Genomic DNA, 22,097 nt, shown 5'->3' with positions numbered 1-22,097 from the left:
ATTACAGACTAATACAATAGTTGTAGGCTCAGACGGTATCTGTGTTCACATGGAAATATAAGACTGTGCTGAATCTGACCTCTGCTTTAGGTAATCATAGCTCTAGGAAGTTTCAAAAGTTGTATTTTTATTCAAAGTCAAATACTTCCACAACATACTATGCAAGTCTACACAAAATCTATATGGAGAGATACATTCCTGATTGAACCTTTAAAGCCTTCTGCTTAATCAGCACCATACTTAGGCTTCTAATCAATGTAAAGGTGGGTGGAAGGGGGGGGTAGCCTGCCTGACAAATTACACAGAGTGAGTTGTGCCTGGGCTTCAGAAATAACCTCACAGCGGCTCGGTTTCCTGACAGGCTTCACTCATGAATTACGCAGCCAACATCGCGGCTCTCTCGGGAGAAAAGTTCCTGCTGGGGTGTCGAGAGTTTGCGTCAGTTGTTTGTTCTCGCAGACCTTGATAAAAACTCATCGCCTTCACCTCCTCCTCTGTGACTGTACTTTAAGACATAAATGCCTTTCAAGTCTGGGCTGTGTGTTTGGATTTGAATAGCCTGACAAAGAAAGCAGAAGTTGTGGTGTGAATAGTTGAGCGGTTGTGTGGGCTGTCTGGCCTCCTGAGATTTCATTGTTTTGATTAAGTTTTGCGTGACATGGTAACATTTTGTGATTGACAAAGGCAGTGTACAGAAAGCCCCTCGACCATGTCGGCCACTGTCCAGACTGCTCATTGTGGATTAGACCACCACGCCTCATTCAGTCCACTTCAGCATCTTTGGTCCTGAGAGAGGCTCCATAATAGAAAAGCAGAAACTGGGGCACCCATGTTTCAGAAATCCTTTAGTGTGTATGTGTGAGACTCAGGCCACATCAACTATTAATGCTCTGCAGACCGCAACCTCATTCAGACATACGTTCAAAGGGAACGTAACCAGCAGTCATTATACAGCTTGTACTCATTATGCAGTATTGTACATTGATCCTCCTTTCATTTGCAGGATGTGTACTAGTTTGTGTATTAATTAACGCAGCGAGATACTAGGAAAGATTGGAGATTTTTAGTAATGCATCATGCTGAGTGCACTCAATATGTCATCTGCGTAAGCAGGTCAATTATTAAAGGGATTATTTTTCTAATCATAGTGGATAGATTTGTGGTCTAAACTGGAATTAGCAGAGATGTTTGTTGGCAGGAGTTCAGATTTTAGGTTAAGTGTTAAGCAGAATTGATTTACTAGAAGGAAACTTAATTTTTGGCAGGATTACAGTTGGCAAAAGGATCACAGAGTGGGCAAATACACTCACTGGCCACTTTATTAGGTACACCCAGTGTTTCTTGTTAAGGCTGTTGTGGGAGGTGGTTGTGAACATTTCAGTATAATGCAGCTCTGTACAACCCCACCCCCCACTTAATAGACATAAGGTAGAATTACCACCTTCCTCACAGTGACACAGTGAGTTGGGGAAAATATAATTCACAGCAGAGTTGTTGTAGTGGATTACATTAAATCATACAGGTGTACCTAATAAAGTGGGCAGTGAGTGTGAGCAGGCTGGTATGCAAGTTAAAGGATGTTCAGATCAGTTCCAGGCGTGCAGGCAGGAGCAGAAGCTTAAACACTACAACAACAATACAACAAGCAGCAACTGAGCCAGGTGATGGCGTAAGGCATGACCGAGTCTGAAGTATCAGCTGATTGTTGGTAAAAGCACAAAAACAGGAGAAAGCAGGTGAGTAGGAGAAACTAGAGGCAGAGGAGGCTAAAGCAGCCGTCACCATCACACCAGTGTTTAGGCTTCCCATAGAAACCACAGATGTGGAGCACTTGTCATGGGTATGTATGAACGCTGTTGAGCCTTTGTTGCTCATTATATTACTGCGAGAGGCCCACAGTGGGTTAATTATACGCAGAAAAAGGTGCGAATAAATGACCTATTAATATTCAGTTGGTGCTAAAACAACCTCTCTACCACTCACAACCACCTCCTGATGTCCAACCTTAACATACTTTATATCAGTTTTTAAAATTATAAAGCATTTAGACACACATACTTCTGCACAGAGAATTCAATGAGTAACTTAAATCATGGGTTCACAATTGTTCAAGGCTCTAAAAACAATAGGCAGGTTTCCATGTGAACACTGAATAAGGTTTTGTTTGCTGTAATCATTCTCCCTGTTCATACTGGACATTAAAGGAGCTATTTGCAAGTTTTGCTATTGCTACTAATTCAAAATTATGTGTTAAAACGAGCTGTCAGAACTTCCTTAACTTTGTGATGTCACAACAAAACAGTCACCTCCCTCACCTATGCCCCAAGCATGGCCTGCCTGGACCCACCACCCTCCCTTGGAGGTTTTGGTTTTGATTTGTTAAGCTGAAATGTGCTATATTTTTATTCAATCACTCAGAAAATAGTCAGCCAATTAGTCAGCTAATAAGAGCCAATTAGGAAAGCCTCTCTTTTCTGATTGGCTCACTGACCTGTTCAGCTCCAGAGCAAGAGAGGAGATGAAAAAGTACATTGAGATGATTTTTGGTTCTTAAAACCACAAATACATTATATCCCCATATGGATCAACACTTCAAATAAAACACAGGAAAAGTGTAAACTATGGCACCTTTCCCACCCGTCATGATGAACTTTGAATGTAAGTGATGGGGACAAAATCCACAGTCCTCACTTTGTGCAAAAAAATAAAATTTATCTGGGGCTAATGTCTGACACAGTCAAATCAAGTAGATATTTTTCAAATGAAATCCCCTCTTTGTTTTTCCATAGACAGTTTCGCCTTTGAGCTTCAGTGGGAAGATAATAACAAAAAAACTTAAAAGAAACGTATCCTTTACATCCTTTAACACAAATCTATGGTATAACAGTAATATTCACAAAAAGCTCAAGTTAAAACATCTAAACATGCATTTCTCGTGTCTGATATTGGATTCAACACAATGACACTCTTCATCTCTCCCACATGAATCATCACACAGCGCATGAAGAACCTGAAGGACAGCGGGAGAAAAGTTTCGATTTCGAGTAATACTTGTTTGAGGAGTGCAGCGAGGTGACTTTGTTTTTGTTTGGTAGCGATTTAGTTTGAATGGGACCGTCTGAGAATTGGTGAATCGTGAACACAATCAAGGGCACGTAGGCTTATGAGCAGAACATAATTCAAAACACCATTGGGTGCTCCATCCCTCCTTATTAAGAATCACAGAAGGAACATAAAACCTGAAAGAAGGAGGCCCATTTACCCTGAACTGCTCCTATTTTTCAGATGGATCATGACATGATTGGTGATTCACATGGTGAAATCTTGTTTGGTATAGCTATTAGTTGTTGACAACAGTTTATGTGAAGAAGAGTGTGAAAAATGACATTGTAGCTGCTCAGGCGAGTCTTGTTCAGCAGCAGCGGCAGAGTTTCTAAACCCTTTCAGCTGGAGGACGTTTCCCTCAGTGTACAGTGTACATTTAAGTAGCTGCACTTGCAGAATTTCCTGAATGTCAAGGGACAAGTTACCTCACTAATGCAGCAGTAGGGGTCTTCACTTTGAGATCACATTTTACAGTAATGTAAGAGATTGTGCTGTTTTGTACCGTAACATGTTTACATGGATGTTGGGTGCTTTTCACTCGCCCACTATCCCCATCCGGCCCGTCTCTCCTGCAAGGCAGAAATGCTTTCTCAGCTCCCTCTTGCACACTGTGTTCCTCCTAAAATGCTATTACTTCATTGTCCTTGATATCAGGAGGGAGCTGCAAAACAAGAAAGGCTCTGGTTTCTTCCTGGGGCTAATTGTACATTAAGTTCAAGTTAAATGGCCCCAGAAGCTAAAGACATTACAGACTAGGAGGGGTTATAGGAGGCAGGGTGGACTGCATTCTGCCTCTACAAAGACTTTAATGTTACATCTTGAAATATAGATTTTTTTTTTCTCAACACTGAATCTCAAGCTTGAGTCTGTCTCCTGTGATAAAGCTTTAAGAAAGCAACCCAGTCAGTTTTCTGATTCCACACAAAAGTTGCAAACAGAACTTTCTCTGCGGACTGTTGGTGTTAAGAAGTGAAGGTTATCTATACAGAGATATCAACAACAACTGTGTTTCCACTGGTGGTTGCCCGGGTTATTGTAGATGTACTGTAAAAGTGATGCAATGTTGTGATTTTGTGATGTCTACGATCACCGTGCAGGACAATTTAATTTCATCATGTGGCTGCTCCAGTGTAGAGTCTTATATTACTGCACTCACAGACCAAAACGCCAAAGAAATCCACCAAATTGCACATTCAACAATATCCTACATGACATATTTATTTGATGAGGACATCCATACCTGCTATAGAATATTATGACCTCTTAGTGTCCGCTCTTCTCAGGTGACAATCATCAGCACCTTTGTCACAGGGGTACCATGTACAGTAAGCAAAGGGGCGGACTCGGCAGCACAGCAAAAAAATAATAATAATGAAAATTTAAAATTTCAATATTATGAAAAGTATTGAATGTGGCGGGAAATGTTGTGATATTCAATATTATTAATATTCAGTATTATCAAATATCGGCCCAAGCTTAACACACATTGTAGTTTATTTTGACTAAATCCTGCACGCACTACAATGACCTGCTGTTTTATGAAATTACTCAGTCTTTTTTTGAACTCATTGTTTGTGTAATGCTGTATTTCACTACTGGTTCACTTTCTCTAATACTCTGAAAACTGTGGTACAAACTACCCAGCATGCACTTTATGCTTGTGAGAGCCAGCATCACTTGACATTACCAAACTTTATTTTACATTATGTTTTTTAAATCTATGTTCTGTCTATGTCCAGAAACCTGCAATATAAATACAATGTATTTTTATCACTATTGAAGATGGTGATCACATGTTCATTTGCTGAAAACTTGAAATAATTGGTTCGACAGGCAAGTGATCTGTCATTTGATAAAATTCGTGGAGTGTGACGATGGTGGTGAGTGCCTTCCATTTGACATCTTGTCCATTTGAACCCTGCTTCCTCATTATTATTAGGAGGCCACTCGTGTGACCTTTGGTGCTACATAATATTAATATTAGTGAATGAAGGCATTGCAAATTATCATTGAGACACCCTGTTGGTCTTTTCATGGGATTTGTTAACAGTTAAAAATATAGAGGATGACCAGATTTGTTCTTTAAATCACTAAGCTCATTATAGCTTCAGCAGGAGCATCCATTGTTATTCTTATTAGTTCTCCCTTTGTAGTCTTCCTGTCCAGCAGAGACAGTTCTGCACTGTTGTTGAGTCTGTTTTGCAAGTTTAATAAGAAGCTAATATTTGAAAACCATCTGCAGTGAAATGTGAAAACCTCTTAATCAACAAAAGTAGCAAATCTTAAAGCTAGAAGGGACTACAGCGATCGATTTATAGACCGGGCTCCATGACCATCAATACCATCCCTCCATCCTCAACTCCCCTTTGCCCATAGGTAACCATTGATCACAGCGAGATGAAGGGTGAATGGGCGGATTAGGGTGATTTCACAGATTGGTGCAATGCCAATTGACCGTAGCTCTTAAAGACACAGAGGCAGCTTCACGTGGGTCACTGAGGTTATCGTCCACTAACTCCACCTTTATAATATATACAACAGCTGCTCATGTACGGAGGCTTATCTATGCTGTGAGGATTTGTTTTTTTTGTTTTTTTTTAAACCTTGCACTTGAGTGGTGGTGAGTCGGCCCGTGTACATCTGAAGTGAAGCCTTAACAGCGTTGATTTGTAAATTTGCTCTAATATTAAAATTACTCTATTATCTACAAACAAATAATCTCCCCTTGCTACAAGTCATCGGGTTGGGAGATGCTAGCGTTGGCTGCTGGAAAAAATAAATTGGTTCGACTGCACTGAGGATTTATTCAATATGTTTGAAGATAGCAGGATCCTATACCCCCAAAGATCTGAGGTTGTGTAAGATTTCTATGAACTAATTCATTAATTCTGTTATGTTGCTATAGCATACATTTAACATGTATTTCGTTGCATTTGAGTGTGTGTGACGGGAGTAACTTCGCACTGCTTTGGCTTCATTTTTGAGTTTAGATTACCAAAGAGCCCTCGGAGACCACTGAGAAGATCGACTAGTCTCTTTCTACTGTCAGCAAGCTGTAACTCTCCATCACGAGGATGAGCTGAGTATTGGCCACAGGGGAGCAAACCGGTCAATGAGGCTTTGAGTCACAAATTAAAGGTCTGTATGGTTGCAGATAGCTTTACTAGTCTTTGGTAGCTTGAAAGCCAGAAAGCCTGTGGACACATTTTGTACCGCGGTTGTGGGTGTGAATCAACAAGTTGTTGGTGGCTCATGTGTGGGAAAACCTTGGATCAGCATCGTTAATTAAACTGTGGGGGATGATGACCTTTGCCGAGGGTTCATTACAGGATAGATGGGATAGATATCTCCATTGAACTCCATTGAGTTAGATTGAAACATAAATGAAGTAGGCCATTGTGAATGACAGAGCTGCAGTCTCGCAGCGAAACACAGACCACAGATATTTAAGCCTTATAAAGCTTATAAAGCCTCATCTTGAAGGAGCTTTTGCTGTTTAGAGAAAAAAACTCTCACCCCCACAGGGTGAGTGCAGTGTTCAAAATACTCAAAAGACCAGTGAATGTCCACACCAAAGAATTTAGTTCAAATTGTTTAGTGAATCTTTTCAGCAAGCAATGAACAATTACAGAATTCTGGATCAGATGTGCCTTTTCCTAACCAATAACAAGTGTTGGTCAGTCCACAGTCTGACAACCTAACTTTCCCTGATCCAGTGTATTTATACAAGTACAAAGAAAGAAATGTGCATGGGCGTTTTGTCGTCTTCTGATTGGCTCTGCTGACTTCCTCCTTCCCATCTGACTCCGACCTCAAATGTCACCTAAAGCTCAGCACGCTCAAAGGAAGACAGTTAATGCATACATATAAATTACCACTAATCTACCTCTGTTACCTCCGGCTGCCCCCCTACACATGGCCATAGGGTGATCTTTATCAGTGGTTGTAAATAGTTTCCCTGAGGCAGATGTTTAAATGACCACTCACCCTTAGCACCTAAATATCCACTAGTATAAATCATTAAACAGTTTTAACTTTAATAGTTTAAAATACTACAACAATCTGCTAATGGAAAAAAAGACATTTGTCCTCACATACAATTCTGAATCAAAAACTGTTGCATAAATGAATCCTATATGGAAGCCCTGAGAGGCAAGTAAGAAAAAAAGTCTGGTGATCTAGTTTCTAAGTCTGATCTCAGTTGTTTTTTCTCCCGTGTTTATGACTGAAGAGCAAGTGGAAAAAATGTTTTGTCAGGATAATGGATCATTTTCTAATACTAATTTCAGCTACAAGAGGCCGAATGCACCACTGTGATAGTAAGCCTATGTAGAAACAGTTGAAACTGATAACCAATTCCTGATCCACTGTAACATCTGGAATTTATTTCCAGCCTGAGTAAACTTTACATTGGAGTAGAAGTTTGTGTTTTGATGATGGAGCCACATCAAGAATAGTTGCCCGCAATCATTAGGCTTCTGTCCCTGTTTCATGTGCATGAATGGAAACACTAGAAATTAACCAAAGCCTTATGATCAAATCCTTAAGTTAAGGTGTCATAGTGATCTATACTGTTTACTGTGATCACTTTTGAATAAAGGCAAAAATGCCTCCAAAACACTTGAAGTCCTAAAGTTTTTTTTTTACTAGCTGTGGTTTAAAACTATTGCTTCATCTGAAATCACATCCTGTTAATTATATAGTTCCCTACATTTACACTCTGCCATTTCTATGAACGCCCATGTCCTGAAATTTATGGGCTATATATAGTGCCCTGAAATTACCACTCAGGAACAAAAACAACCCCACAATGTGACATGATGCATTTTATTGATGTGAAAATGACTGTTTTCAGAGTGTACACCTGTCAGTAATACAGAGTGTCTGTTACTGAATAGGGGGAAGAGAATGAATAAGAAAGGAAATAACTGTGGACAGGATTTATGATAAAGGCATCTTTTTCTTGTTTGTTTTCTGACAGCAGAACATCACGGTGTCTCTGCCACCCACCATTACAGACAAAAACACTCCGGGGTATGTAACACCAGAGGAACACAAATAATTCATAAAAGACCCATAAATGCCTTATTAGAAGGAAGGAGCAATTAAATGCCATGATAAAGTTTACAGAGGCGTTATAGAGCCCACTTCAGATTATTTGCACACTGGCAGTTAATGGAAAAGCAAACTGATTTGCACTTTCTTTTGCCAGCGTTTTGCAAATTTGGTTGAAAACATAACAGTATTGTATATAGTGAATGTCCATTAACATCAGTGGCCAGTTAAAAAGCTAGATTCAAGACTGAAACTTTGCGTGCGCATTCTTTTCATCAGGATTATAAATCTTTGCGTACACATGGTTCCACTTTATAAATCTCACTCATTGAGAAATTGGGCGCATGTGCACGGGCCTCATTTCCACTCCCACGATTAGAATGAAGACACTCCCTTAATCAATCAGTTTGCATTAAAAGAAAAACCCCCACTGTCTCAGCCACAAGTTATCAGGCACAGAAAAAATGTTATTTCACCGATTGTGAAACTGAGGCTCTCACAAATGGCAGACAGAAACGTGCATCAGTTTACTTTAGTACAATCACAACAAATGTAAAGTCCTGATTTACTCAACCTAATTTATTGGGACAAGAGAGTCTTAATTAGGCTACCAGACGGGCGTCTAAAACTGTGATTTGTAAATATTAAAATAGTAATGAAACCCTTTACAGAAAGCTTCACAATAAATAATAAAGATATGAGGCGACAATAGAAAAAACACATTGAGCATATAAGCACAATTATTTCTGTTTTTGAATTGTGAAATTGTTATTTCTGTGTAAACGGCAAAACTTATAACGATGATATTGAATGCAAACTCTGTGAAGTTGCTTATTTTATGTTAAATTACATGTCTTGGCTTATTCTGTATTTTCACTTCAGTGTAACTTGGATCGCTTTGGAAAGTCGTGTGTACACATGGTCGAGAGAATGCCAGGTGTGCACATCCTGTGAGTGTGGTTACTGGCGTACGCATGGTTTTTGTGTGTACGCATCATTTATGATCTTAAGAGTGTGTTGGAGATAATTCCATATGTGTGGTGCACAAAAACTAAAAGCAGATTCACCAAGTTCAGAGTAAACCTGCAGGACTTGTGTTAGTAGAGCGAGTTTGGTGTTCCAGTCCAGCATAGATGTTATATCGGGTGGCGGATATCCAATAAGAGCTTTATGAAAAGGTACAAGTGTTTATCACACCTCTGCGCCAGAGTTTGTTAATGGATTACTGGATTCCTCTTGTGAAAAGAAGTTCTCCCAGAAAAAAGATATTCAGGGTGGTAATGTTTTGTCAGTAGTATTTGTGCAACGTACTGATTTTGGGGAAAGACAAAAAAGTGCTAGCAGAAATGTAATCCTCTGTGAAAAAGCAGTGAGTTGTATACAATCTGAAACCACTGGTCTGACTGTTTCCTGACGGTTCATTTTAATACAGTTATTCTAGCTACGGAGTACGTCTGTCTTCCCCACCAGTGCTCTATAATACATCATATCCCCTTCCCCTATAAACTCGTAATACGAGTGTCTGTGCCACATCTTGGCAGCTCTGTCTAAGCTCACTGTCTGACAGCTCCGCACTGCAAAACCCTGATGGTGAGACATTCATCAAGGCCGGAGAAATATTGTTTGACTAACAATAACAGTGTTTTTATTGATTTGCTGTCGCTGTGAGTTGCTGCTTATGAGAAACAGCAGACACTGAACACAGAGCCTACACATGCATACAAACGGACATGCACATCCACATACTGTACACACACATTATTACAAAAAGCTTTGTAGTCCTGTGGTCTTTTTTTTTTTTTTCTTCTCATGAACCGCAGTGATAAAATATGGCAGAGCTCAGGTAAAACCTCTGCTGACTGAACGTTTGATGGCTCTGAATTATCTCTCGGTTTAATCCTAAGGAATATCAGATGGAAGCTTCCACCTGTTTGTGCTGAAATTGAAATAATTTGAGGAAGTGAATTCTCTGCAGTTTTGCTGTCCTCGGGTGCATCTAACTAGAAGGTGATGATTAAGACGTTGGAGAAAATCAACATATGTGGGATGAAAAATGGGAGCAGTGCCAACAAAACAAAACAAAACAAAACAAAACAAGGATGTACTACTTTTTTTATTTCTTGTGGTTATTTTGTGCTCTGGGCTGGGCAGTGAAAATCCTGCTTCTCAGTGTTGCTAGCTGTTTACTTGAGAGATAAATAAGTTTGCTTGTCCTCTCTTGTCTTGAAACACAGGTATCCCAAGGTCCTGTCCCACCTTCGTCCTTCACTGGGCGGCTTTTTCTTGTGATACAGTTCAGTGACAGAGCAGATTACGATTCATCAGGCTTGTTTTTCCTCAAGGTAAGCTGCTGCATTTTGTGTCTCTGGGTAATATTTTTGATTCCTTGTGTAAACCGAATATAGACATATTTCTCTAACTGTAGCTCTTCTAGGCTTAAAGAAACTTTAAATATGGAAAACCTCCCGTTATCATGACTTGGGAGTGAGTCCAAGATGGCTACCCCCCACTACTGTTATCATCACAACATTTAAAGAGCCTAAATTAGCCTCTTTAGTCATGTTTTAATTTGTTGTTAATAGCTGCTTTCAAATGAGCTGAATCTATTGTTTGACCGTTAATATTAGATTTGATTCAGATGTAACTGCAAACAGTGATGGACCTGCAGCCATGTTGACACTTTCTGATCTCTTTGATTGAGGCTGATGTGAACAATTTTTTCCGACTAGGCATCTCAGAATTACAGCCTCAACTGAGTGAAGTGAACATGGCATTAGCTTCAAATGGAAACTGATCAAAATACAAAATATAACATAATGAATAATGTAATATATATATAAATATAATATAATACCAAAATACATAAATGTCCTGCTCTAGATTCACGTTCAAGTTAAAACGGTTGCAGACTAATCACTGCCTCAAGTGGATAGAGACTGAATCATTGCGCTTCACACAGCTCTTCACTGAAACAAGGTTTTATCAATTTGAAATAGGAAAATATTTTCTAGTTCATTATGAAGCTGTGTATATGGGTTATATGGGCTGGATTGAAGTGGCATTCTCCATGTTTCTCTTGCCAAAGGCTAACACTGTGGTATGAAATGGAAATGGTCGACTGATCTATGTCATGACGACTCCACGGAAGAGGTGACTGTAAATATTTGCTAAACTCTGACCAAAGGTTGGATGTCATCCTTGTGGACATTCATTTTATTACTCTGGAATTCGTTTTGGGATAGTAGAAACGCCCCCTGATACAAATCAGTCTGGGAAGTCTTGTGCTCTGTATACGGTAATTCTGCCTCATTGTCCCACCCACACAAACTTCTCTGCCATTGTGACTCATGATCAACTGTTTTCTGTTTTTATTTGTGTATCTTTAATGGTTTTTCTTCTGCGCTATAATACTTGCTTTCATGTAAATGCAAGAAGCATTTCTCGTGTAGGGAAATTGTCCAGTTTCATTTTGAGACTCCATTTTCTCTACTTCTGGCAAAATGAAATAAATAAATTGATTAAATGTCATCATAAAGGAAAAATATTACATTGAGAATTAGCTTTTATTCTTGACCAACCTTGACCCACCACACATACTCATACACATCTGTCTGTCATGGCTTGACTATGCAATTATCGTCATTATTGCACTTTTGTCAGTGGCGCAGTTGTTCATGTCAGACTCATCATCGCCGTTGATTCATTTTGTGGAGGTTGATTTGCTGCTTCACCTGAATTATAAGTGTCTGCAGGCTGTCTCCACAAAGCAGACACCTGTAAGAAAAACAACACCCAAAAAAAAAAAAAAAAGCCCTGTAGCATGTCTCAGTGTCTCCTCATAGCGCCGCTCATATTACACCTAATGACAACACGCCACCAGTGGTCCACAAATGAACATCATCATGTCATTCCTTTACGGGACAACGTGTGGGCAGGAGAGTTTGCCTCGTACCTCCTCTGTCACTCAGGGTTTATTCATCATCACCATGATTTTCCAGAGTTGTCATTGTATGTGTGTGTCTGTGTATTTGTCTTTGTGTGTGTTTGTGCGCGCGTGCTGCTGAACAGCATGACGAATAGGTCCTCTGTCGAGTCTTATGTCACTGTCAGGACCCACAGCCGCCGTCAACAACACACCCAGGAAACATTCGTCGTGCAAACATTTCGAAGATACAGGCACCTCAGAGGAGACATTTGTCTTTTCTGGCTGTTTTTCAGAATGACATGAAAAAAAACAGTCTTTGGTAATAATTTTGTCAGAAATTTCCATTCCCATTGCCTTAAATCTTCCCCTTGCCTCAAGGCCCAGGAGGTGGGGATGAATGCAACAATAACAGCACCTACAGGTTACCTTAAACATTTCTTCTGCTGAGATTTAGCAGTTTTGCCCAAATGAGAAAAAAAAATTGACAGTTTAAGTTTCGACTGATGTTTCCCTGCGGCTGCCTTTATTGTTGCAGCTAATGTTTATGTAAAGCAGTCAGTGATTTTTGTGGAAACAAGATTGGTTGTGTCAGGTACACAACCCCACATTGAGTTGTTGCTTGCATTGCTGCGTTTCCTGATTGGCACTCTCAGCGGTACACGCATGCCCTGCTATTTTATTTTTTGCATTAAGTACAGCTGATTTCACCTTTTCAGCACTGTTTTCTCCTGACGTGCATCCAGCCTCCCCTCCCTGTGCTCTGTGGAAAATAACAGTGGATCACCCGAAGCAGAGGTTTCACTGCCTTGTGAATCAGGTGTTCACATTTGGAGAAATCTCCATAATTACACCCTGGTTGCATTGCTTTCCCTCTTGCTTTTTTGTATGATGACATTGCACACTGACAGCGACACAGCCGGTTGATGTTTTTTTTTTTTAAATTGCCACTTGTACCAGTTTTATTTCATTAGTCTCACTGATTAATTTTTATCAATGTTCTGCTCTGTGTCACTCTTGTGAATTACAGTAATTAATTTTTTTTCCTCTGCAGTGCAGCGCTGCATGCTAACCCTTTTTTTTTTGTTAGGAAAGAAAGTGGCAGCAGAGAAGTGGACATTTTCTCTTATGCATTTTTTTAGTTTGCATGCAAGCTTTGGATTTGTAAAAGAATGACTGACAGATTTTGCAAAATTTTTCTGTCAGTTTCACCTTTATTGTGAAGGAGGCCGAGTCTCAGGTTTGACCGAAGCAGAGCGGAGATTAGCTTCACCTGTTTCCAAGAAAAAAGTCTGAAAAGGTCAAAACTACAGCAACATTTGTAGAGGAAGGAACAACTCTGTTGCAAGACCAACTCCTTTTAGCCTCAGGTTCAACAGATGGATGAAATATCAGATTTAATTGGATGGCAGTTGTGTGATAAAATGGGATTTAATTAAGTGAGATACTGAGAAATGTGACAATAATTTGTTTATTCTGCAGTATTGAACAATAAAATGAGGAATTGTTGCTGTTGAATAGTATAAGAGATGTGTGTATATACAGTGGTTTCCAAAAGTCTGAGAGCACCAGAAAGTGTCAATATAGATCTGATATCACCTCCATCCTCTCCGAACTTAAGAGCCGGGTCCCGCCAAAGGCTCAAAAGATAAATCTGAGGGTAGTGAGACGATTAACGGCACATTAAAAACAAATTTATAATTTTTTTCTCTAATCTTTGCTTTTCAGTAAAATATTGAATAATTTCACCTCTTTCGCCTCAAACAGTAATTGAAATGAAACCATTTGAGAAGTTTAGAGGGGGGAACTTTCTTCTTGAATCTCATAGACACCTGAAACATGACAAGGGAGACTATTTGTTAAATTCCATTTATTACATAATGGCGATGAACGCCGACTGAAGGGCTCCCCTGGCAATGCTTTTGCCTCGGACCCCAACGGACTCTAGCATCACCACTGGCTGGGCGTATACTGGGCCAGGATAAAACAAGCACGTGGCCCAAGTTGCCACAGTAAAAGTACTTTCTCCTACTGCCTTATAGTGTCAGGTGCAGTTATAGCTGCTGTCAGGTGCTGGATTGAAGCACAGCATTAACATACTGTTGAGTTTTTTTTTTTTTTCTTTTTTGAGAATCATACTCAAAAGTTTTCCTCGCATGTTTTTCTTCTCGTTATTTTTGGAGATAAACGGCTGCCTGTTTTTTAATCCTTGATGCCAGTGTTATGTTATGTTCTCCTCCTCCATCTGTGTTTTTTTATTTTATTTCAGGGTGCTAGTAATCTTTCCTCTCTGATTTGCGAACATATCACCAAAGCCTTTTAAAGGTCAAATCTTGTTCCTCACGGTCTCTCTCTTCTTCCCCAAGGACACAGGGTGGACGATGGGGGCCGGAGGGGTTTCCCCCCAAGCCCTGCTGTGGCTCATCCTCTTTGGCTTGATCTCTCTGGTGTTTCCCCTCAACCCGGATGACCCCAACGTGTGCAGCCACTGGGAGAGGTCAGATTCCCCAAATTCAATCAATCTCTTCTCCAGTTTTCACAGTGAAATAACACATCTGAAAACTGTGTAGTGAACTAATGTGCTGCCCGCCACAAATCAAGACTGAGGGGTTGCCAATAATCAAAAGCAGAAAGGAGAAGGTTTACTCCTGGGGACACACTGAGGCTGTAAATTCAGACCAATGCTAATGTGACTGCTTGAGTGGTCTCACCACTCAGCGCTCTGTTGAGTAAAAGCACACTGTCATTTCTTATGAGAGCAGCTCAAGTGCAGGTGCTGTGATCGATAATCTCTCAGTTTAATCAGCGGGAATTGTGGAAATGGATTTTTATCTTTGATGACCATTACAGTTTCCACTTCTTGCCTAAGGTTAGAGTCAGTTCAGTGACCTTATTCAAGTTCTCAGCATCAGGTGGTTATTGTTAGGCGAAAATAAATCAGCACAGAGAGGTAGAAATCAGAAGTTGTTGTTGTTGTTGTTTCAGAATTTTTGATAATCCTGAAAATTTGTGGTTTGTAGGAAAATAAAAGTCCTCTGAAAGAATCGATCGAAAACCTTTTTCCATATTTAAAAAATGGCTCCACAAGGACATGTTTTGCCCTCAGATCGATACTTCACATCCTGATGATTTGTTTTTGAAAGTAAATGTTATTGACTTGATCATCATCTTAAAGATTTTCCTCTGTGATTTTGAGCTTTTAGAAATATTCTGTCCTACTCCAACACAGCATGTCATTTAGAGTTTTCAGTTTTCTCCAAACCTTTGAGAGTAATTGGAAGAATCTTTGTATTTCATGTTGTAGTGTTGAGACTGATTTTTTCATAATTTAAGATTATAAATTGAACTATAAATCTATTCTTATTAGATGTTTCTAGGCTTCCTGTTAAGTTGTGGTTGTTTTTTTTTTTTTCTCTCTGTAGCTATGCAGTGACTGTGCAGGAGTCTTACGCTCATCCATTTGACCAGGTCTATTACACCCGCTGCACCGACATCCTCAACTGGTTCAAATGCACCAGACACAGGTAAGGACACAGGCAGCAACACATCTTTTGCTAACACTGCAGAAACTACAGATTATTTTCATTACCGTTTAATCTCTTGATTGCTTTTTGACAAACTAATTTTTAACCATAAAATGCCAGAACATATTGAAAAATGCCCATCATGATTATTTTAAAGTCCAAGGTGACATTTATCTGTTGCTAAACCAAAAGTTGAAAATCCAGAGATTACTGATTTACAGTGACACAAAACAGATCCTCACATCTAAGAAGACGGAACCAGAGAAAGTTGGGTGTATTTTTTGATAAGTGACTTAAAAAGTAACAGTAACTTAACAATAAATCCACTTTCAGGTTGTTTGCCCTTTCAAAACAGAAAAAACATTTTACAGTTACTCTATCTACACCGGATTATGTCATGTTTACTCACACCTTGCCACAACCTTAAACCTCTTAATGCCATCTACCACGGAGCTACGGTATTTAACCAATTACTGCAGACAGCTATCACAATCTTCCTTGTGAGCTATATGAAAAGGTCAGAGGTCATCACTGCCATCCAGGAGGTGTCAGCGCACCTGTATTTTGATTAATAAACCCAGGCTGTCTAGGTTGTTGAGATATTTATCATCCTTACTTGAGTTCAGAGGGAATAGCCATGACACCAGAGTAATGAGCTGCAGTGAACTGGAATGATGCGTTCTGGGTAACTCTTTAGTTTGTCCCACTAATTAACATTTATAAGCAGCATGCAGAGAATTGATCGTTTGTAACACTATCATTTAGTTGTCAGCAGCTGTATGGGTGTTTTCAGGTGTTTATTGATCTGATTTATTGATTACAATATTTGTCAGCAGTCATTATTAATATTATGATTTCTCATAAAAAGACATATTTGACCATATTAATAAATACTTACAACTGCTTACAACTACATTGTAATGTGTTATTCATTAAATGGTAATATCCTGTTTATAAATGCTGAATAATGGTGTTTTGTTCTCTCTGGGTCTCAGTGAGTGTTTATGATTTAAATAAAGCTTTTACAAAAAGTACCTATTGTAAACACAAGTGTGGACTATTAAATGCATCTAAAACAATTAATATGATCAGGTTTTCCATTCTGTGATGTGTCAGAGACATCATCCATCTGAGTCAGATCAGACGGAAGATGTCAAACCTTATGTACAGGATGTGAGACCCTTCTGTTGCTGAGGATCAGAGGCAGTCAGACACAAACTGTCTACTACCCAACACTGACAGTTCAGCACTGCCTGATGATGTGGTCATTCTGATGAGCGACTGTCGGCGTAGCGGCTTTAATGACCACATTAAGCTTTATAGCTACGAGTTCAGCTCCTCCAGCTGAGAGCTGAGTCATTGATCTTAAACTGAAATGTCAGAAAACATCAGCGTCCTTGAATGAGTGGGAGAAACTCTCCTCAACGGTTAAGTGTTGCTTGTCTTTTAGAAGTGGACGAATGTGAACACATTTTTAGAACCTCTGCCTCATTCTGAGTAACGTGACCTGCTGGTTTATTTCTTTATTGTTTTTAGGTAAATATACTTGAACTAATTTAGTGGAAAGAAAATGTGAATTTAGGTTAAATCAGTGTCCTGATATGTAAATTCCAAAAATATTAAGTAATTCTTATTTGGAGCTTTGTGAAATAAGTAAAAATGTAACTGACTGTGCATTAAAAAACCTTTTAATATTTATTTTCATGAAGAAAGAAACCTCTGCATCTCGTAACATGACACAAATTAATGTAAAGGTCCAATATTTTAGACTTTTCCTTTATTTTATTTGATGTGTTGAGCCATAAAAAGATTTGTGGTTTTTCAGGACCAAAAACCATCTCAAAGTAGTTTTACAATTCCTCTCTGAGGCTTCAATCAGAAGCCAATCAGAAGAGAGGCTCTGGGCTGACTGTTTTCTGAGTGATGGAATAAAAATATAGCATTGTGTCTCTCATGTTGTCACTTTTAACAAATAAAGTTCTCGGTTGTGTGTGTGTGTGTGTGTGTGTCACATGTACAGGATCAGCTATAAGACAGCCTACAGGAGAGGTGTGAGGACCATGTACAGGCGACGCTCTCAGTGCTGCCCAGGCTTCTATGAAAGTGGAGACCTGTGTGTTCGTAAGTTGTGTTGAGTCACCTTTTCAGTTTGGTTGAATTCAGCTAGGCAGACATTTATACAAATATAAATAAGGCAATAAAATGTGAGGGTGTAGGCTCTACAGTTGTAATGTGGCGTCCCTTTGCCTGCACAGAATCAATTACTTGAAACTCAAACCTCAGAGATTGTTATCTTGGCTGACAAACTCCCATGCGAAATGTCAACCAATCACAAATCTCAGTCATTCTTTTCATGTTTATAACAGATTTCTATCTTGCTTTTTTATCATAATGATCATAAAATACAAATAATTATATATAATAAGTAATTCCTCACGCAAAACACATATCAGGCTCTTTACAGAGTATCACATCATTTTATGTGTGTCAGTTTAAACCTGTAGCAAACACAGACAGAAGAAGTAGTCAGGATAGCCAGGGTGTCCCAGTCCTTGGAGGAAATTATCAATAAATTGGTGATTTTCTGAAAAGTTTGTATGCAGAGTTGCTGAGAGACAAGACAGAGCTGAATCTCGTCGAGCTGATGATGACCTAATTTGCTCCGGGTGTGTGGATCTACATAGGAAAGAATTCTTGCTGGTGTTGTGATGTGCGGCGTTCATATGTTGCCCTTGGTTTCACAAGTGCTGTATGACTGAGTCGAGAAATTCCCATGTTCCCATAGGAGATACACGTCATTTACTAAGAATCAGGTGAGAGGAGGACGACAGAGGAGTTTTGAAACAGCTACAGTAAACCGTTTTTTTCCTGAGGGTCTGAGGGAAATGTGGGGAGGTGGAAATTTGGCCCAAATTGCTTGTGACTGTAAACGATCTCAAAGCTCTCAAGTCAATCTGTCGTTAACTGAAGCTAAAGAAACCTTTGCTATCACCACCTGCAGTTAAACTCCTATGTCAGAGATATCCAGCGGTTCCCACACAACAGAGAGAAGGGAATTATTAGAGAAAAGTTGGGTTTCATCTTGTGCCCAATAACAATAACAAAAGACGGCGTTGGGTGATGTCATGAAATAGTGTGGGATCATGGGAGTTGTTTTCTTCACCATCGCTGCTGTAAGCTTCTCCTGGTTTGGATTCCTTCATTGTCAGTCGTTCAGGAGGTTTTTACCTGGAGCTCAATTATCTGCAGAGGTTTCCTCTTCAAAACAAACAGACCAGGTGATTGTAACCGTTAAAAACACTGAATAAAGCCGTTTTACATTTAAAGTAAGTGTTACACAGACATGAGACGTCAGGGAGGGGTTGTGGAGCTTAGATTGCTGCTAACCTTTGTTTTGATTGATTCACTGATAATTTATGATTCAGGCGTTCAGGAGGTTTTTAGCGGCAGCCTAATTATCCAGAGAGGTGTCCTCCTCTTCATAACAACTGATCATTCACATGACACTGAATGAAGCAGTTTCACATTAAAATCTGTGATTCACAGATGCACTATGGTGAACACAGGACTTCTCAGAGCAGCTGAGAGCTGATCTGTCTAACATTTGCTTTTTTCTCTGACAAAACTGACGACCGATGATTAAAATCCTTTGTCTGGTTAAAATATGTAGTTGAAAACGATCCATTGGTAAAAAGTGATCTTAAGAATGTGACTTAAAACTGGAGAAAAGTCAGTTTTGCCTGTCATTGACAGGCGACCAAATGAAACAGAGCGTGAGAAGTGATGGAAACATTTAGGATAATGTATAAAAAATAACATTGGTCTAGTCGTTTTTAGACATTTTAATGTGGAAATGTTACATATTACACACCAGATAACGTGTCTTTGTTTCACAACCTTTTCATAGTCGACTGTAGTTATATACTTGATTTTGAGGCTGATGGAAGACACTGGATTTTTCAAAGTGCAACACAACTGGATACAAACAGCAACAAACATGAGCTGTCGGTGTCTGATATAACAACGACACAAAGACCCAGTAAACGACTGAGTTCACTTTCTGAATGAACAAACATGTCACTTCTCTCATCAGAAGTTAATACATATTGCTCTCTTCTTATATAAGTGAAGTATTGCTGCTCTGTTAATGCTACAAACGCACGTTGGGTTTGAACAAATGGCAATAAAAACAAATCCAACATTGCTGCTTCCTATCAGACAGAAACTTACAGCTGGATATAAAAGATTCCCACCACAGGGGGACGTGCGCTCTGCATAACGTCTCTGCAACAAACAAAATCATTTTCCTGTCATCTGCATTGTTATTTTCAAACTTTTTCCACTTGATACGCACAAAGTATCCAGGCTTGTTAAAATTGCAGTGTATCTTGTGGAACAGTGATTCAATCTTGGTCGTTATCTTTTCACTGTGCGCCAGGCAGTTATCTATATCTGTTGTTGGAGCTGTCAAAGTTAGATCAATCCGGCTCTGGATCCATTTCTACTTAAAGTCTGACCACAGAGAGCTTTGAAATAAACGTATTCAGAGGGGAAAAAAGTAGAAAAAGGTCTCAAACACAACCTCAAACAAGCTGCAAGCAAAAAAAAAACAGCTAATAAGGAGTTATACATCAGATATCTCCACTCTGAAGATATGTTGTTTGTACAGTAGCATCTTCTTGTATTGTGGAGTGCTTTACAGGGCAAATCAGGCTGTGGCTTTTTCTTTCTACGTTGCCTTTAATGTTAAGAACAAAAAACCTAAATATATTTCTGTAAAAGAAAATGTCTCCATATCCACAGATGAGGAGAATGTGTGTGGTGTTTAGCTTCATTTACTGCTGCGTGGGATGGATCTTTGAAAGCTGAAAAGTTTGGTCAGTGGGATAAAATAATATTTCTTTACGCAATTATTTTTGTTTGAAGCTCTCAGTGATTTCTCAGTCAAAGAGAAACGAAGCGTCAGACTGAGCAGAGACAACAGATCATCACTCAGAGCTGCTACGACACACATATGTAGTTATTCATTTGACCGTGAACCCAGCCTTCCCATACAGAAACCTAATATATATGAAGTATATGTCCTATAGCAATAGTGGTGTTGCCATATATGTTAATTAGATTATTATAACATATATACATCCACTGGATATATGAAGATATACATTTATAGCATATATGAAATACCCATAGTAAAATTTGTATATGTACATATATTAAGAAAATGTCTATATGAGGAATTTTTATTTGGTATAAGATGTTGCAACTATATATGTTAATGATATTTATTTAATTCATATATGCAGGTTTATTAAAATAACAAGATATTTCTGTTATTTAGGCTCCCATTACTGATAGAAATGGGGTGGACAAAGTAATAGTCTGTATGATGCAACACAATTCAACAACATAACATAACTGCAGCCTCCAAAATGAATGAATGAATGAACATTACAACCTTCATGAGGGAGGATTTATTGCAGGACTGTTGTATTTAGCTACGTGGACCTCATAAACTGTCAACCCAGTGTGTGTGTGCGCCACCAGTTAGTTTCTCCAAAACACAGCTTCAGTGAACTTGTGAACGCTGAAGGACAAAAAAGGATTTCACGGTAGAGGAGCAGGTGCAACTTGAATTTATTAAGTAATTACTAACACTGATTTTAAAAACATTATCTCATGTCTCATGGTGAAAGAATTCGGAAGAAGACTTGTCCTTTTATTTAGCCTCTAGCCAGCCAAGATTAGTGTACAGTGGCTGAACATTTCTGCGTTCATTTATCAACTTATACAGTAAAGTGCGTAGAGCGAACTGGACTACCAGCTGGATTTACAAATCCTTTAACAGACTGAATATGATTTTTTAATGTTCTTCATAAATGAGTCATTTTTATTGCAACAATACTTCCTCCATATACCTTCTCTGTCCGTCCATACACCTGCGAGCAAACACAGACTTATAATAAACTGTGAAAGTTAGAAAGTCCAAAAGTCCAAACGTGTCAGAAAGAAAAAAGTCCGCTTTTGTGAGAGAAAAATAAAGAGTATCTCCTTGCTCAGTCTTTATCTTATGCTGGTCTACCCTCCTTGATCCAGCAAAAGAAATCAATTATCCACTCTAGATGGTAAATTCTATAGAGTAGTGTTGCCTTTTCTTATTGTAGAGAGGAGGTGAATGGGTTTGCCTGGGGGGAGGGGGGGGTAAAGAGGAGTGTATTGTGTGTCTTTATTCAACATCTGCTTGTAAACAACTTTATTAGATTCTCCTAGGGGACATAGACAAATACCCCCCACTCCATTGTGTGACGCCACACACACACACACACACACACTGCTCCCGTCGGCTGAGTAGCTTGAACGCCAGAAGCTACCTACGAGGAGACGCCTGCCTGGTCCACTAATGTTAACGGCCTCGGACGGGTCTTTTGTGTGATATGCACGGCTTGAGCTAATTGAAAGGTTCCCTCTCTGGCAGAGAAAGAGGGGTGGGG

At 39.3% G+C, this 22,097-nt stretch overlaps 1 protein-coding gene across 1 annotated transcript in view; it reads left to right on the top strand.

Annotated features, from left to right (window-relative positions):
* LOC111656885 (multiple epidermal growth factor-like domains protein 11) overlaps positions 1 to 22,097 on the top strand; it is a 131,677-nt gene that overhangs the window by 17,203 nt on the left and 92,377 nt on the right. The window contains exons 2-5 of the mRNA XM_087174690.1: positions 10,395 to 10,502; positions 14,449 to 14,579; positions 15,505 to 15,606; positions 17,627 to 17,727. Of these exons, the coding sequence (XP_087030816.1) occupies positions 14,464 to 14,579; positions 15,505 to 15,606; positions 17,627 to 17,727 (319 nt within the window). The 5' untranslated portion in view covers positions 10,395 to 10,502; positions 14,449 to 14,463. The remainder of the gene's footprint in view (positions 1 to 10,394; positions 10,503 to 14,448; positions 14,580 to 15,504; positions 15,607 to 17,626; positions 17,728 to 22,097) is intronic.

Source organism: Seriola lalandi, unplaced genomic scaffold (genome assembly GCF_002814215.2).
Source record: "Seriola lalandi dorsalis isolate HSWRI2012SDOR001 ecotype SW California unplaced genomic scaffold, Sedor1 jcf7180002054372, whole genome shotgun sequence".
In the NCBI taxonomy this organism is placed as follows: domain Eukaryota; kingdom Metazoa; phylum Chordata; class Actinopteri; order Carangiformes; family Carangidae; genus Seriola; species Seriola lalandi.
This window is presented reverse-complemented; position numbering and strand designations above follow the sequence as displayed.